The 16,488-nt window shown below is 43.6% G+C and overlaps 9 protein-coding genes across 9 annotated transcripts; 7 read left to right on the top strand and 2 right to left on the bottom strand.

Moving 5' to 3' along the window:
• Positions 1–431: 431 nt before the first annotated feature.
• On the top strand, positions 432–2,410 carry I203_102608 (uncharacterized protein; the record flags this gene model as incomplete). Its single annotated transcript, XM_019146898.1, has 10 exons — positions 432–625; positions 712–803; positions 876–940; positions 1,005–1,130; positions 1,187–1,249; positions 1,316–1,380; positions 1,439–1,648; positions 1,717–1,872; positions 1,940–2,106; positions 2,169–2,410. 10 exons carry the CDS (start codon positions 432–434, stop codon positions 2,408–2,410), a joined length of 1,380 nt encoding a protein of 459 aa, XP_019003448.1.
• Positions 2,411–2,887: 477 nt separating this feature from the next.
• On the bottom strand, positions 2,888–4,575 carry I203_102607 (uncharacterized protein; the record flags this gene model as incomplete). The annotated part of the gene is made up of 5 exons (XM_019146897.1): positions 2,888–3,136; positions 3,210–3,573; positions 3,649–3,940; positions 4,005–4,094; positions 4,194–4,575. 5 exons carry the CDS (start codon positions 4,573–4,575, stop codon positions 2,888–2,890), a joined length of 1,377 nt encoding a protein of 458 aa, XP_019003447.1.
• A 373-nt stretch (positions 4,576–4,948) lies between these two features.
• I203_102606 (uncharacterized protein) lies at positions 4,949–5,735 on the top strand (the record flags this gene model as incomplete). Its single annotated transcript, XM_065517138.1, has 3 exons — positions 4,949–4,989; positions 5,147–5,340; positions 5,620–5,735. 3 exons carry the CDS (start codon positions 4,949–4,951, stop codon positions 5,733–5,735), a joined length of 351 nt encoding a protein of 116 aa, XP_065373956.1.
• Positions 5,736–6,323: 588 nt separating this feature from the next.
• On the top strand, positions 6,324–6,929 carry I203_102605 (uncharacterized protein; the record flags this gene model as incomplete). The annotated part of the gene is made up of 1 exon (XM_019146895.1): positions 6,324–6,929. The coding sequence occupies one exon, from the start codon at positions 6,324–6,326 to the stop codon at positions 6,927–6,929; it is 606 nt and encodes a 201-aa protein (XP_019003445.1).
• Positions 6,930–7,265: 336 nt separating this feature from the next.
• Positions 7,266–8,178, top strand: I203_102604 (uncharacterized protein; the record flags this gene model as incomplete). Its single annotated transcript, XM_065517137.1, has 3 exons — positions 7,266–7,694; positions 7,807–7,887; positions 8,113–8,178. 3 exons carry the CDS (start codon positions 7,266–7,268, stop codon positions 8,176–8,178), a joined length of 576 nt encoding a protein of 191 aa, XP_065373955.1.
• Positions 8,179–8,685: 507 nt separating this feature from the next.
• On the top strand, positions 8,686–10,334 carry I203_102603 (uncharacterized protein; the record flags this gene model as incomplete). Its single annotated transcript, XM_065517136.1, has 3 exons — positions 8,686–8,871; positions 9,664–10,020; positions 10,074–10,334. The coding sequence occupies 3 exons, from the start codon at positions 8,686–8,688 to the stop codon at positions 10,332–10,334; spliced, it is 804 nt and encodes a 267-aa protein (XP_065373954.1).
• A 972-nt stretch (positions 10,335–11,306) lies between these two features.
• I203_102602 (uncharacterized protein) lies at positions 11,307–12,979 on the top strand (the record flags this gene model as incomplete). The annotated part of the gene is made up of 7 exons (XM_019146893.1): positions 11,307–11,720; positions 11,808–11,900; positions 12,040–12,141; positions 12,226–12,256; positions 12,358–12,492; positions 12,550–12,609; positions 12,735–12,979. 7 exons carry the CDS (start codon positions 11,307–11,309, stop codon positions 12,977–12,979), a joined length of 1,080 nt encoding a protein of 359 aa, XP_019003443.1.
• Positions 12,980–13,236: 257 nt separating this feature from the next.
• I203_102601 (uncharacterized protein) lies at positions 13,237–14,852 on the bottom strand (the record flags this gene model as incomplete). The annotated part of the gene is made up of 9 exons (XM_019146892.1): positions 13,237–13,293; positions 13,360–13,455; positions 13,618–13,731; positions 13,866–14,009; positions 14,095–14,321; positions 14,436–14,482; positions 14,551–14,637; positions 14,701–14,738; positions 14,808–14,852. 9 exons carry the CDS (start codon positions 14,850–14,852, stop codon positions 13,237–13,239), a joined length of 855 nt encoding a protein of 284 aa, XP_019003442.1.
• Positions 14,853–15,142: 290 nt separating this feature from the next.
• On the top strand, positions 15,143–16,134 carry I203_102600 (uncharacterized protein; the record flags this gene model as incomplete). Its single annotated transcript, XM_019146891.2, has 5 exons — positions 15,143–15,172; positions 15,233–15,305; positions 15,380–15,495; positions 15,623–15,820; positions 16,054–16,134. 5 exons carry the CDS (start codon positions 15,143–15,145, stop codon positions 16,132–16,134), a joined length of 498 nt encoding a protein of 165 aa, XP_019003441.2.
• Positions 16,135–16,488: the final 354 nt, after the last annotated feature.

Genomic DNA, 16,488 nt, shown 5'->3' with positions numbered 1-16,488 from the left:
TTTCTTTCTTCCTTTCTCTCTCTTCTCTCTGCTCTCCTCTGTTATCCCATCCCAATCCTTCATTCATCTCATATCTCACACACCCATCATCTATCATCCCGGTCATCTGTCAACATCCCCTACCACATCCACGTACCGCAACGATCTTCACTCGCTCGCTCACGTCAGTCTCACCAAACGGAAAGGATGACCCATACATGACTTCTCCCATCACGATATACTGATTGCCCAACCAAATCTGAGAATCATCGGTTTTCCTTCATCTTCACAACTGATCTTCCATCCTAACAAAAGAAACAACTCACCTTCCAGCTATTCTTACTGCTACCAGTAACTCTACTTACACATTCACAGCGAATCTTAAACACCCACTTATTCTCCCCCAAGTACGTATCTGGACAAGAAGTATCGCATTCCTTCCTCCATCCAGCATGTCATCAACAACTCAACCGCCTTCACAGACCAAGTCTCGACTGCCTCCGGTACAGACCAAAGGATTAAAATTCGGTGCCGGATCTTCCTCTCAGGGTTCTTCATCTGGCAAAGGTTCCAACAATAAGGGTAAGAGCAAGGAAGATGAGGATGGGAAGTTGCCTTTTCTGGACTACATCAGTTGTAATATATGGTGAATAGTCCCTCCTCCTTCTTCCTCCTCTACAACCAACAGCCAATCTGAGGGGGAAGGTGCGTTGATGCTTTGATTCTACACAGCAACGAAGCTTTCTTCGACGGTATAGCAAAAGGAAAGATTTTCTGGATGACTTCGTGTGCCCATGTATTGTGTAATGATGAGCAACATCAACGTGAGTAATTGAATATGACATAGAGGAATATATCACATGATGAGATGCTGAAAATACGTTACGACTGGACAGACAAAGAAGGGATCTGTACGGTCTGCGGCAAGACTATGCAAGCGGTAACGATGGAACACGGCAATGTGGGTTATACAACATCCGGATCAAGGCTGAATGATTCATTGACTTGACAAATCTATGAATCAGTTACAACCTATACAAGAGAACTTTCTCTCCAACCCGGAATTCCAGCTCGAAAAGGCTCTTTCGGAATATGAGGATCAGTCCAAGAAATTTGTTAAGAATGTCCTATCAATCAAAGGTATATATAAAGTGAGTCTTGTTCGTTGCAGGCGCTGTGCACGTGGACTGATGCATACTTCAAACAGTTCCAAACGAACCAGCACAAAAAAACTCGATCTCTAAACAAGGAGCGATTGGACAAAGCTCTCGTAAGTTGTGATGATTGATTGAGAAAGTTGATGTCGTTGAGCGGATGTTTGCTGACTCTGCACCAGGCGGAAATTGAACGTTTAAAAGACGAGCTGCATATACATGTTGCCGAAAATGTTGAGTTGAAACTGTATGTTTTTTTTTTAACATTCGTGTTTATGGTATCCCCACTGACGCTCCTGCGATAGAGAAATTAAACAACTGCAAGATCGTCTGAATATGCCTCCACCACCTATCGATACGTATCAATCACGAGGAGCAGGATCTATGCCGCCACCTATTTACGGTAGAACATTAACTGCAGTGGAGGAAGTAGAAGAAGAACCCAATGGACTAGTTGGCGAGACCTCGTCCAGCAAAAGAAGAAGAATTGATAATGCCGAGCAACCATCTAGGTCGTGAGTAGATAAACCAATCGCCTAATGTATTTCCCATCATTCCATCGCTGAAGAGTCATTCTCACCAGACTCGTACCCTCTACCCCTCGATCCCAACCTCATTATGCTCAACTGTTGGATAACAGCTATCAAACACCTCAACATGATTCATATGAAAGACCTATTTCAGCGGCTGGATACAGCGCTGTACCACTTACTACTAACCCTGCCAGGCCTGACTTAGAGTTAGTGAAGCGATCGGGCGTCTGTGCCTCTGCCTTGTCAGGTGCTAACTTCACTTGTGTCCTGCAGACGATACAGGTACAATAGTACTCCGTTGAACGGTACATCCCCCCAAGCTTATTCTCAAGGACACACGAATGGTGGGAGTACCCCTTTACACAGACCAGCTAGTGCTTTTGAAGGTGTACCTGGCATTGGCGGCTATATGGGTGGTTTTGTTGATGGTGACGGCTCTCGTGAGAGGTGTCCGGCTGTCATCTCTCAACAATATGAGCTGATGTTTCATACTGTCTTTCAGAGCCGATACCTGCACCCGCTATGATGAACAACGGTTTCAGACAGTCGTCTCCGCCATACGAAGGAAGCTATTCACCCCGACGCCCACCTCCGAACGTGTATTCTCAGCCTCCTCCTGAATCCAATCGCTACTCGCGTGATGCATACAATCGAAGTCTGTCTCCCAACGCTCATGATGGTGGTAATGAAGGGAAATTCACGATTAGTCAACCACCCAAAAGACCTTTACCACCTCCGTTTTGACCAGATCAGATCGGAGAACAAAAAGAAAACACAGATAGCTTTCTATAGCTGAGAAGAAGTATAATCAGAGTGAGAGGAGTGAGGAAGTTGCGGGGAGTAGGAGCACTCATGTGTACAACGCTGTAGCCGATTCTCATTTCATTACATTGCACCCACTTAACCCTCATTCATTTAATATTTGTATGTCGTTAATTCTCGATTTCACCTTTATCAATAACATAGCTTCCAGATCATATACCATTGTGTAGTAGATACGTTGTGATTACCTATTATATATTCGTGTCATGCAGTGGTATTAACGTATGATGAATTAAAACTGCACATATGAATAACGGTCAGTGGGTAAATGTAGTTGTCAATGGTCCACAATTTTCCATGATGATAATCAGATAGTGATGAATTTCCACATCACCAATGCATGCATTTCTCGTGCGACAACTAATTCTAAATTATCTATTCTACGAAAATGGTAGCACTTTAGGCGAATTCAGTGAATTTACCTTGTCCCTTTTCACCGGTAGCTTTAGCCTTCTCCACCAAAACGGATTTCGCAGGTTGACCGTTTCCTGCTTTCTCAATCTTCTCCTTCAAATCTTTGATATCCTCAGGTTCGAGCAATTCAACGAGTAAATCAAGTTCGGATAATTGCTTTTCGATAACGGCGGGTGAAGGGGATGTACCTTCAGCTTGGAAGTAATTGGAAGAAGTAATGACAGTTTGGATTGCCTAAAATAATTCAAACCATCAACGCCATTAGCTCTAGTCGTTACAATCATACTATGGGGATGAGTCAACTCACCTTTTTCCATTTTTTCAAATTCTTCCTAGCAGCCTCTTTAGCTTTCTTAGCAGCTTCTCTATCACCCTTTGAAGCCTCCAAAGCCTTTCTTTCAGCTTCCTTCTTCTCAGCTTCTTCCTTCTTCTTCTTCTCTTCAGCGGCCTTCTTCTCAGCTGCGCTCAAAGGCTTGTTTTGGGCAGTACCATTCACACCACCTTTCTTCTTGGCATCCCTGGCGGCCTTCTCTTCAGCCTTGATTCGCTTAATACGAGGATCCAAGGCCAAGACGTCGTCGACGAGGACTCGGAGTCGAGTGTTATCTTCCTTCTTCCTTCGAGTTCGTTCGGATTTGTTCTTCTTCTCTGTGAATCGTTTATCATCTCGACTAAGTTTAGGGAACGATCGTCAATATGATGATGAAAGATACTTCACGGATGTAAGGGGATAGTTGACCACTCACTTGTCAGAGCCTTCGTTAACCTCTTTATCATGCCATTCGAAAGATCTCCACGAATCGAAATTGTAGAAGAAATCGTAGAACCCTTCTACTTCTTTCTTAGGTGCATCGAGAGAACCGAATTCGGGTACAGGTTGAACTTTGGAGAATCTACCTTCCCTGGCGAAGATCTTGTTACATGTAGCAACGAATTCTTCAGGTGAGAGCGATTTGAGATCTGGTACTTCGTCTTCGATGTTCCAATCGACTGAGTCGAATTGTTTTCGTTTCTCGGGATGAGTAAGGGTTTCATGGGCTAAAAATACTCAATTATCAACATCATGGTTGAGTAGACCAGGACACATCTGTGCCAGACTCACCCTTTTGGATACATTTGAAGAATGAATCGTCATTGGCTCCGTGTTGAGCAGCTTTCTTATCAGGGTGATGTCTAAGAACCTTTCTTCGGTCTAATGGTCCAATACCAACCAATTAGCAATTTGCCCGCAAGAACACCTTGACTATGAAAAGCATTTAGGATATATTGACTATCAGAAATTAGGACTCACGAGCAACTCTAATGTGTTCATCATGAGCCTTGTATCTCAAGTGACCTAAACCAAGCACAGCGTAATGATCCTGTTTCTTCCATTCCTTTGGATCTTGATTCAACACATGGGAAGGTTCATCTTCCTCTCCTAAACCAGGGTACGAGAGTCCATCACCTTTGTCTTCCTTGGCGGCAGCCTCCTTCTCTCGAGCAGCGAGAACGTGCTTGTCGTCCTCTTCGAATGATCTTTGGAGGATCTGTCTTCGGGCGGCTGAGATGAAGGATGGACCGGCTGGGTAAAGAGGTAATTGCGAAGGGGAGGAGGGTTTGGCGGCGGTGGGCTTGGTCCAGCCTGAGGGTGAGGCGGAGAGGGTGAGTGGGAGGGTGACGACGCTGGCCATTTCGAGTGAGTCTATGGATCTACAGGTCTATGATATGTAGAATGAGACGAGAAAAGTTGAATGAATGATAAGATTATGACTTGGTTGAAATTTCAGAAAAAGGACAAAGCATGATGAATATTTTGAGAATTGCATTTATCATATTTTATCCCAGATGTTCATCTCATCAACCCCATCTAACCTCCATCTTCCTCAACTTCGACTTGTTTTCCTCAAACTTGCTTGCTCGCACAGATATACTTCTCAACACACATTATACTAGAAGCTACGTCGAGATCACGAAAGCAAGACCAGAAGAAGACCAAGTGACTCGAGAAATCACGGATATACCCTCAGAATAGGAAGAACTCAATTCCACTTGACCTAAACCAAAATGCAACGTCCGAACGATCCATTGGCTCAACGAGCGTTATTGTAAGCTTCCTTGCATAGTCTTCCCTGCTGAAGAACGTTTAGCTGATATAACCTTTCTGCTTGCTGTCGCAGTGTTAAGAACCTGTAAATCCTATTGAATCTTTTGTCTAAATGCATAACAAATACTGATTAATCTTGAATCACTTGTCATGTTCAGAAATTTCAATATAACGGGAACAGACTTGTACGACCTCTTCGGGAAATACGGTGCGATACGTCAGATCAGATTAGGAAACGATACCAATTTGAAAACAAAGGGTACGGCCTACGTGGTATATGAATCACCGGACGATGCGAAGGAAGCTATCAATCACTTGAATGGGTTTCATCTGATGGAGAGGTATATCGTTGGTGAGTTGCGTTTCACCCTCATGTGGGAGTAGGGCGCAGGAAAATAAGGTAATAGCAATGCAATGACGTGGGTCCTGAGTAGGGGACTGTATGGTAGATATAGATATAATAGAGGACGGTAACTGTATGGATGAGAAAATAGGACGGAATTAAGGCATTTGCCTCTTTAGACTCACCGAAGATCGAGGGAAATATGAGGGAATTTGCTACTTCCCACAAATACAAGAACATATATGATAGACTAAAATGGCTGCTGATATGTTGCCTAATCTCTCGTAGTGCTGTATCATCACCCATCGAAACAACAGGCATCCGCACTTGCCAAAGCAGAACTACGTGCGAGGGAACAGGCATTGGCGGAGGAGAAGAAGAGGCTGGGGTTGAAAGATGAATAATATTCTAGACGGACAAGAGAGATCAGGCTTAGATGATTGGTCAACATAATTGTAACACGCTCACAAGTCAAAAGGATTATGTGAATAAATTGTATGTAACAAATATAAGCATTCTACCCCATTCTATCACCAGATCGGACGAAGTTTCGAAGTTCGATCTCAATAACCAAAATTGAGGTTCACAAGTGGATGGACACGTTTCCTTGGAGTCTAATTTGCTGCTTCAACAGTTGATTCGAAAAACTATCCATCAATTCTGTTTTACCCAGATACTATGATTGGCGTGACTATGCTGACGCTTGAAAGGATCTCATATACTGATCAACCATTTCAGCGATAGCTATCCGGCGAAACCCAATCTTCGATCCGGTCTTATCGCAATTTGAACAGACTCTTATCACTCGTCGTGAATTCTCAGGAGTTATGCAAGGCCGACCTTAGAATCTTGGACAAGCTTCCTACACAACGAGTTTCGCCGCCCCTTTTTTTTACAAAGCGCCGAGTAATCTGTATGTCGCATATGCATGAATCTTACCTTCAATCTTGAACACTTGTCGTCAACGCATACCTTATTCAAGCTTATCCAGCATGAACACCCTAAAAAACCTGATGAACGCCGCCACGACCAAAGTGACTCATTCCCATAATATGGGCTCCGAGTCGATCCATACTTATCCGTATATATACGATAGCGAATCAGAGGATGAAGTCAAAGTAACACTTCGAAGACGGGATCCTCCATTGACTGAAAACTCGACTTCACGTGTAGCCAGCAGATGGGGATGGCATGAAGGTGTGACTGAGAGCCTTACAGACTTGACATCTAGAACAACCAAGTACATAACGGATCATGCTGGACCTCATCTCGCGACTATCGATGATCAGGTGAAAAGCGTTAAAATGCAATATCAAATCGAGAAATCGAAAAATGATAATAAAGATGACTACAAGTGTGGTATACCTTTAAACGAAATCGAATTGTCAACGAGATACGAAGAGGAGGAAGAAGAAGATCCTCAAAACAAATTGATACCTGAATGTCAAAATCCACAATCCAAATTTGATTCCTTCGAATGTTCAGATTGGCCCAGTACATGTGGGAACAGATGTTATGATCATTTGTGTGAAGGTTGTAGGAGTGAACATGAGAGGGTAGTGAGTGGGATCAAGGTAGAGAGGCGAAGTAGAATATAGGGAATAATGATGATGATGATGATTATGATGTTACTGTAACCGTGAGAAATGATATGAAGTCCCGAATTCCAGTAATGAGGCTGTATGGGCTGGCATCATGTTTACTAGAATCCGTGTTAGGGGAGGCATCTTATTAGGGTCCCATATGATCCTTTGTTAGTATCTGCTTCTCCATCATACAAGGCGAAGCTATGGCAATCAAGTTTCAGTCGCCGATGCGGTTTGTCTCATACTCCTGAATCTTTCATGTGCTTTTTGGTCGCCTTCTACTGATCTTTTTCCTACCTATCTTAGGTGCCCCTTGAGTTTATGAGTATCTCACTGTATGCGCGCAAAATGGTGTTCTCAACGCACGATACAGCAGCAGCAAGACTCAGAGCTTTGGACGCAATGACTCGAGGCTCTAATTCCAGTTTCGAAGTCGACTCAGACACAGAGAAAGATAAATCCTTAATCGATCCTCCTCTCGATGATGATGTCGAAGAGTCAAAGAGATTTTTGGTGGCACGCTCTTCATCATGGCCTTTACCTCTGGAAAGGGTGACAAGAGGAATGGGGAATTTGACGATGAGTGGCGTCAACTCCACAGTCCATTATGTTGAGGGAAAAGCGAAAGATGTCAAGAGTAGTGTGGATAATCGGTGGAATAGGTTTAAGATGAAAAGGAGGATTGATGAATATAAGAGTACTACGATGAAGGGTGCTCGTGAGGAGCAGTGCGGTGTGATGCTTGACCTCCAGGCAGATGAGAGTAAAACCACAACGGTATGTACGAGTGTCATGTGTAGTATACTGTCTACGGCAATTTATCTCCATTTATTTTATACTGTATTGGCTGACTGACATGGCGGCACGGTGTATTTATGGATGATTTCAGGTCGAGAGTAGAGGAACATTCGATGAAGATTGGAGCGACATAACAGCTTCGCAAATTGGGTTATCAAAGATACCCGTGTCGGTGTGTGAGGGATCTCAATCAGGATTTCAAAGTTTCAAATGCCTTGCGGATGACTGTCAATCAAGACGCGTCAACCATCTATGTGACACCTGTCAAAGTGAATATAGAGAGGGAATCAGCAGGATGATGGTTGAGGAAGATCAACCTGATACTGCCATTTATGATAATATGTTGATGGAAGATGGGGATTTCAGTTTGACGAAATCAGACTGACCTACACTATAGGACTTGTTACACCTGCCGAATGAAGCATTTGAGCTTCAATTTTTTGTTCAGTATTACGGTCACTAGGTCGGTTAGACATCATGTATATTGATCTCGGACAAAGGACCAATCGCTCTTGATCATACATTGCAAGAGTCCGAGCCGATATTCAATCGGCGAACGGTGTACCGCTCTCCCTTTGTCATCCTTAGTCCAGCAGAATCTGCCCCAGGCTCGTTCTTCCTTTAAAAATCTCTGGACGAACAATAGAGAAGCTAACACTCCATCGGTTCGGTCTGCCACTCGATCTTCTCTTTTCACCACTTCTTCACTTGCTTTGCTCTCAAGTGTCGCTGATTCTACCATTTCGTCGGCCTATTTCTGCTCCGAAAACGTAGCAGCGACTCAACCGTCCTCGGTCTGACAGAATTCAAGGTATAAGAGTGAGCGTAGCTGGGGAAGCTTCGTCTGTTACCCATCTAGATAGAATACACTAACGGAAGATTCTGTTCTGCAACAACCATGAGCTCTTCTCAAGATACCAGAACAAGAAACTACAAGACGACCAGCTGGCAGACAGCTGCATCGTCAGAGATGCAGATTGGTCATCCTCCATCCCGATCATCAAGGGCTTTAGCTAGTCTCACATCCAACGCCGGAGCATATGCAGACCAGACAAAACGGTACGTGGGCGAACGAGTCAGTCGATTGAATATGCAAGTTCAGATTGGTTTATCGAACGATGAAAGATGTGGCGCGTGTTACGATTACTTCAAAGAGGTGCGTTGTCAAGTCGCCGCTCACTCTGCCTAGTTGCTGATTTTGTATCATGAGTACTGTAGCATTCAACAGTACAGACCTCCGTTCCATGTCCCAATACACGATTAGGATATCAGAGTGCAAGTTGTACAGGGGGAGTATCGAATCTCTGTGATAGAAGATGTTTCGATCATCTTTGTTCGAACTGTCAGACTTGCTACACTCAAAAGATAGATGGAGTTAGGATATTTGCAAATGATGGAGTGGATGGGTCAGAGGGATATGTGGTAGTAAAAAAGTAGTGTGTCGGCTGTCATGAACTTGGTATTGTACACAAAACAGACACTTAAAATGTCCAAGTCAGTCGAATACAGAAACGTCTTTTGAGGTAAGATTTTGGTTTGGTATTTTTTGATTTTCGTCTTTGGGTACAGTATGAAGTGCCTTTCTGGAAATCGATCGATAGGGTTGATGTGTGTGCAGTTACTACAACACATTCTCGCAGATCTCCTTTGATCTACCTTTCGAAACTTGATTTTGTGAATTGCAGTCAACCCGATAGAATCGGGCAATTCAAAGTCACGCCATCTTCTAACTCGCTTGCTGAACGGGACGTCCGATCTCACATTGTCCTTGCAGCAGCTTTGTCAACAAAGACTTAGATTTCTGATGGTCTAGACTATTCGAATTCGAGAACCCCGCTCATATCAGATATATTAGTTTATAAATCGACCAAAGTCCAATACGTTGCAGATGATACATTATCATGACTCTCGAGTAAGTTACTTACTATCCTGAGTTATCTTTTCTCAGCGATTCACATTCCCAGATCGGTCAGATTCAATATTTGTACAAGGAAAGATGCCAGACTGTATCGCAAAGGCATCTCATACGGATGAACCAGATATAAGTGGATTTGATAGATCGATAAACTCACAGACCGGGGTCGAATATTCCCAGTGGACCGAGTCGAGGACCCCTTCGTCACAAGCTCCCTCTTGTCACAACGGAAAGCTCAATCTCCTTGACTCTACGAAGGAATCTATAACAAAGCAGCTAAGTAGCCGAGCCATTAAGAAATATCAAAACCGCTGTTTAAACGCAGGAGGACGAAGTTTCGATTCGCTCAGATGCCAGAGACTGATTGAATATCCAGATGGCATACACAAGGTGAGCTATCATTTCTATATAGCCTCAAGTCTATTTAGTAGGATAAGTTGTAGTCGCTGATCAGTGATTTGAAAACTGAAAATGGTCCCCACAAGGTCTCAATTCCCACAGACTGCGGTCGAGAAGTCTCTTTAAAATCGTCAAAGGAGTGTACGACTGGGGGTTACTGTACGTGGAATTTATGTAATCAGCATATTTGTCGTAGCTGTAGGGAGCAGGGTGAGGTGATGGACTTTGAGTATCATATAGCTAATCCTGAAGAGGCGAAGGGAATGGGAAAGGGATCAGGAGAAGAAGAATCGGCAGGAGCGTAGTATCGTATATAGGAATGAGATTGGTCTTGGGATCCTGAGTCTTCCGAGAATTATTAACATAAATTATTAGATGACATATTGGCTGATCACATTGTTTCGTATCTACTCTATCTCAACAACCTTGAACATGTCATCTACGCTGACTTGTATCATGCTTCGAGCTCGCTGTGGCACCTTTCCCGACTTCGAGTCGTGGAAGTGTACACGACCATACCTCCTCCGCGGAACGTTCATTCCACTATTGTGGAACAGTCTACAGAATTCCTTTCACTCTGCTGATCATGTATTCACCATATCAAATCGAGACTCGTATTCTCTGGGCGGGGGTTACTTATCTCTCCCTGCCAATCGAGCCTGAGCTGGAGTTTCCTGTTGAGCTGTATACGTAAGCTGGAGTATGACGGAGTTCATGTCCTATCACCTGAGCTTGAGCCTGGTATGATCTAAAAGCTATCCTAAGAGTCCCATGACTGATGTGATATACGATATGTACCTGGGTAGTAGTGGTCTGGGCGGGGTTGCGGGGCAATTGAGATCCGATACCACTATGATCTCAATTATGGGTGGTAAGGCGGCCCTCAAGTCCTGTGCTTGAATCATGGATCTTCTGTTTGTATGACGTCCCTTTTTATTATAAGCCTCGATGCCTGTGGGTGAGCGAGAAGAGTCCATATGCAAAAGGGATAGAAGATCAACCCCTACGTGCTCTGATACCGATAGATCTGTTTGTTTCACTTTACGAGTAGCTTACGAGTAGATCTTTGATGTGTTTTATCTCGGTCATCTCCGGTCCGGATTCATGCGCCCTTCGATATCAATGACTCGAACACTCTGTTCTTCCCTTACATCTCTTCCCATTCCACCGTTCGACTCATTCCACGTAGATTATCTAGTCCAATCAGATATATGATCACCTCCCTGCGCTGTCTCAACCCTTTACGTCCAACTCAAATCCTTCGATCAATCTCAACAATGTCACCTCTCCCATTCACCGTAGGCTGTTCAGTGCCCCTCACACCCCCCACTCTCGACAAGTTAAAGTCAACATTTCAAACTGTCCACTATCACCCTAAAGGATCTGATGATGCGTCTTTCTCATCTGATGAACTTAAAGAGATTCAGCTGTTCTTCACTACCGGAAGAGGTCTTCCGGAATCTATCGAGTCGTTGGATCAATTACCGAATTTGAAACATATCCAATTGGCTTCAGCAGGTGCTGATGCAATGTTACGTTCATCCACTATCAAGAAGTACATTGAACAACAAGGACAGGGAGTGAGCTTGAGTACAGCTAGTGGAACTCATGTCTTGAGTATTCCACCGTACGCTGTTGGAATGACTATCGCGCTTTTACATCAATGGCCCAGAATCATATTGGGTGGTAAGGTGAGTATGTTTTCCATTCTAACTATTCTCGTACAATTATGTCTATCGCTGATATCAATACCTGATACCTGATATTGTGTCACGCAGGAAAAGCAAAAGTGGTTGTCAGAAGAAGAATGTGATGCAAAAGGAGAGACGTACTATGCTAGATCGACTTATGGCAGAACTGCTGGATTGTTGGTGAGTTCGGCACATCCGCTTTAATATCCCGCCTCAGAGGAAGAGCATTCAGTCATACACGTTTTTTCCTATCATTCGCTTTCTCAGAATGTCAATCTCAATCGAAGATAATGCTGATGTGTGGTTCCGTATGTGATAGGGGTACGGTGCTTTGGGTAGAGAAACAGCCCGATTATTGAAATCGCACGGTATGAGGATCATAGCTGCTAATACTTCTGGTAAAGCTACTCCTCAGGATGGTGTGAGTGGTTAATCTTTCTCCTCCTACCATCAAATATCTGTAAACCTGCCTGTCTCAGCTGATTTTTTATCCCACTTGAGGTAGTACGTTATTCCTGGCACAGGTGATAAAGATGGTATGTTTATTTTCCATCTCCTCATTCCCTAATGCACTAGCAACCTTTCATCACAATCTTGGATCCATCGAGAGTGTAAACTCACTACCTCATCCATTCAGGCTCGATCCCTGAAGAATACTATTCAACCAAAGATCCCAAATCCGTTGAAACTTTCTTGAAGCAATCGGATGTTTTGATATGCAGTTTACCCAACACCCCTGCTACTCACTATTTTTTGAACAAGGAAAAACTTGGTAAGTGATCTGATATGCGTATGTCATGTATGACTGATGTAAGTTGTCGATTCGCAGAGCTGTTACCTGAAGGTGCTGTTCTGGTCAACGTCGGAAGAGGTAGCTTGATACCATCTGGTGAGATATTATTCTATTTCCACCTTCACTTTCCCTTATTCTTCTTCCTCTGTTGAGCTGTACCACAGCCTCAGCATTCACTGCTGGTCATATACGGAGCTGACTTATCTTTTGACACCTTTCAGATGACCTCCTCGCAATCCTCGATTCACCCAAATTCTTCGGCGCAGCAATCGACGTGACTGATCCCGAACCGTTACCCGTCAATCATCCATTATGGTCTCACCCTAAATTGATCATCACTCCTCATATATCTGGCAATTCCGAAAACGAGATGGATATCGCGGCTGATGTTCTCATTACCAATGCTAAGAGGTTGAATGGTGGGGAAGGGGTTATCAATGAGATTCACTTTGGTAGAGGTTATTAGATATATATGTCCTAAGGTTGAAAAAGGGCGTTGTCCAATCTCTGACGTGTTTGGTGTGAAGAAAGTAGGTGGTCAGTTCTGTTATGTCGGGTTGATATGTCGCATAAACAGAGTGTCTCGTGTTAGTTTATGGGTGATAGATTGAATACAAAGGCAAAAGAATGCATATGCATATGTGAATCTACCACATTTCCGTTTCTATTGTATTTTACGAACAGGACATCCTCTGTGTACATGACCGATACAGCACTAATAGTTTACTCAACGTCCACGACATCCCAGTCAGTGACAAGGTACTCATCGAGACCGTCAAGCTAAGTGGGGAGTGGTAGATGTATCAGCTGTCATGCTGTCAACTTGATTAACATCCGCTAACTCACCTCTTTCATCTCATCTTCATTCAATTCAAAATCGAAGATCTGGGAGTTAGAGACGATTCGTTTGGGTGAGACTGATTTGGGGATAATGATGAAGCCCTAGTAGTAAAGTATGATATTAGACGAACTTCCATTATCAATCTATACATGACACGGCATCGATACAGGTTGGTCAAGACCATCATATTTATGAGGATCGCTAGGTCTCGAGGCCTTGATGACACGGAAAAGGTAAAAAAAGGGAAGGACATGGTAACTTACATGTTGTAATCCCCATCTCAAGAAGATCTGACCAACATCTCTTCCTTTAGCTTTTGAGATTTTCTGGATGGAGGGGTGATCGAATCGCATAGCTCTTGCTAACGGTCCCCAAGCCTATTCGACATGAAAGCAAAGTCAGCATATGCTTCGTTCTCGTACAAAAATCGCTTCTTCGAGAGAACATAGGTTGAACAAGGATTACAATGCTTGATGTAGATGTGAATCATAGGTATGAGAATTACACTTACTTCAAGAATGATATCATTCTGTTCGCAGATCTCGACAATCTCAGGATGTCTCATGAAAGGGTGTAAATCAATTTGGTTCACCACGGGCAGCTCGACACCTTGATCAATCATCTCTTGGATATGCTTCTTACCGAAGTTTGAAACCTATTTATGTTATTAAACAATCACATAAGCAATGAAGGTTGATTGATTTGAAGTGAGGTCGGGCCAAATCAAGCCGAATGCTCACCCCGATAGATTTTAACAAACCCTCTTTCTTAGCATCCACCAAAGCTCTCCAGATATTCTTTCGGATCTCGGGTCCACCGATAGGTGAATGCATCAAGTATAAATCGAACGAAACTACCTGAGCTCTTTTGAGGGATTTGCGAATATCCGCCGAGGCCTGCTCGTATGTCTTGTTGTGCATCAGTTTGGAGGTAAGGAAGATTTCCGAACGGGGGGTATTGTTTTGTTCTTTAAAAACAGTAGTATGCGGGTATTAGTAGATTAGACTTGTGTCTGATCAGAGTTGAGAAAAGAGAGAGCGTGTAAATTTTGATCGAATTAGAACATAAAGTATCAACTCACTGCACCAATCGTTGATAGCTCTTCCACACGGTTCCTCATTCTCATACCTAAAGTCAAGTAGCTCATCCATCAGCTGACATTCTCTGTGCAGACTGCAGATGAACCCCTCACTCACCATTCGGCAGTATCAACATGTTTGTAACCAGCATCCAAAGCGGCCTTTGTGCTATCATAAGCCTCTTGGTCGTTCATCTCGTACACCCTATTTGAACGGAGACACCATTCGTGAGCTGATTATAGACGCGAAGTTACATGGAGAGCTTACCCCAATCCGAATTGAGGGATGGTGTTACCATCTCTCATCTACCATCTTCTGGTCAGCTATCTGCCCATGAAGCGAACGTTTCGAGAGGAAGCTGTCACTGAACATACCTTGAGACGACCGTCTAGTGATTTGACTGGAGCCGGAGCTGGCATTTTGGTACTGATCTTTCTGAGACTGCGTGCTGTTCTAGCGATGTTGAGCTGTTTAAGCATGAATGGGATATCGCAAAGTCAACAGGATGATCTTCCTTCAACCTTTTTCAGCTGGCCATGGAGCAGGTCCGAGAGATACATGGAGCCCCTGGATTGGCAAATATTACGTAACAGAGAGGCAGCTGGAAATGAGGAGTTCACCAAACCTCTTTTCGTATTTGCATAGATTGGAAGCTGTCAATCCTCTACACGTTCAATTTTCGGCCACGACCTCAAAAAAATACATCAAAATGCCCCAACAGCTAGTGTCGCCCGAAGAGGTGAGTTGTATGTCCCGAGGTAGCCCGAATGGCAGCTCATATTTTACTTCTGTTTGACAGTTCTTGACGAAACTTGAAGGATGTTTTTCCGATCCTTCTTCCTCAAGTTCCGTCTGGTTGACTCATAAGCGATGTGAGTCGGCTATCGGGTTCGCGACGTAAAGCTTCGAATATAGACAGCTGACGGCTCATCTACCATTTTCACAGTGACCCACTCGACCGATGGAGATGTACAGATGGGAGACAAGAAAGAAGATGGTGATGGACCAGATTACGAGGTGTTGATACGATGTACACAGGGGGATATCAAGTTTTCCGCCAAGGTGAGTTCGTGGGCTCTCCGTTCTTGTTCTTCGGAACATGCCACTCCCTCATATCATAATACCACGATAACATCAATACAATGTAATCCTATCCTTCGTAAAGACTGAGTAATCTACTCCACCTTAGATCCCCGCATCTTCACTGTCGACTTTCCACTCAACCTACGGGGCCTTACTGAAATCTTCCTTCGCTCCGTTAATGCGTAAACGAGATAAGAAGAAGGAAAAGTTACGTGCCGAGTCGTTAGCGAAGAAACGAAGAGAGGTATATGTCGATGTGGTAGTTGGTGAAGGGGGTAAGAGAGGGAAAGGGAGGAGACAAAGAGTGAGTGGAGTTTGATTCTGGTCGTCAAAATGTGGTTTCACTTGGAAAACATCATCGAACAGAGGTTTCAAGTCAATTCAAGCTAGTACAGGAGGGGAAATCTATGAAGGATTTCGAGCGAAAAACACAGGGTTGAACGGGCGTGGAATCTCCTTCTTATTGTCCATCACTCAGAGTCTGTCTGTCGATCTTGCTGACCTTCTACCAACTTCCACTCGCTTCCTTTTACTCAGCAACGAAAAATTAAAGCTCAAAAGAAGAAAGAGTCAGAACGGGAGAGGATAGAGACTCAGAAAACAAGTGGAGAGACATAGTGTTCGATTACTAGATCACATATTGGTGTTGTAGTCCGTGAGTGCGTCTCATATGGAATCCTCGTCATAGGAATGCGATGGGTCATACAGTATGAAGCTGACCTTCTATTTTGGCGAATTATACAGGAACAAATGCAATGCATTGACATGAGTCATGATTAGTCCGACATACGTTACTGATGGCAGAAATGAAATGACTCGCCTGCTGATCATACATTCATGCCATTTTTTCAAAAAAAAAACACATCACAATACCCTGTAATTATTGTTTAACTATGGAAGCTTTATTCATGAACGATTATTATTTATCTTTCGGGATTGCTTCAGATTCAAATTGTTCCTCATCCTTCCTTC

Source organism: Kwoniella mangroviensis (genome assembly GCF_000507465.2).
Source record: "Kwoniella mangroviensis CBS 8507 chromosome 1 map unlocalized Ctg01, whole genome shotgun sequence".
Lineage (NCBI taxonomy): Eukaryota > Fungi > Basidiomycota > Tremellomycetes > Tremellales > Cryptococcaceae > Kwoniella > Kwoniella mangrovensis.
This window is presented reverse-complemented; position numbering and strand designations above follow the sequence as displayed.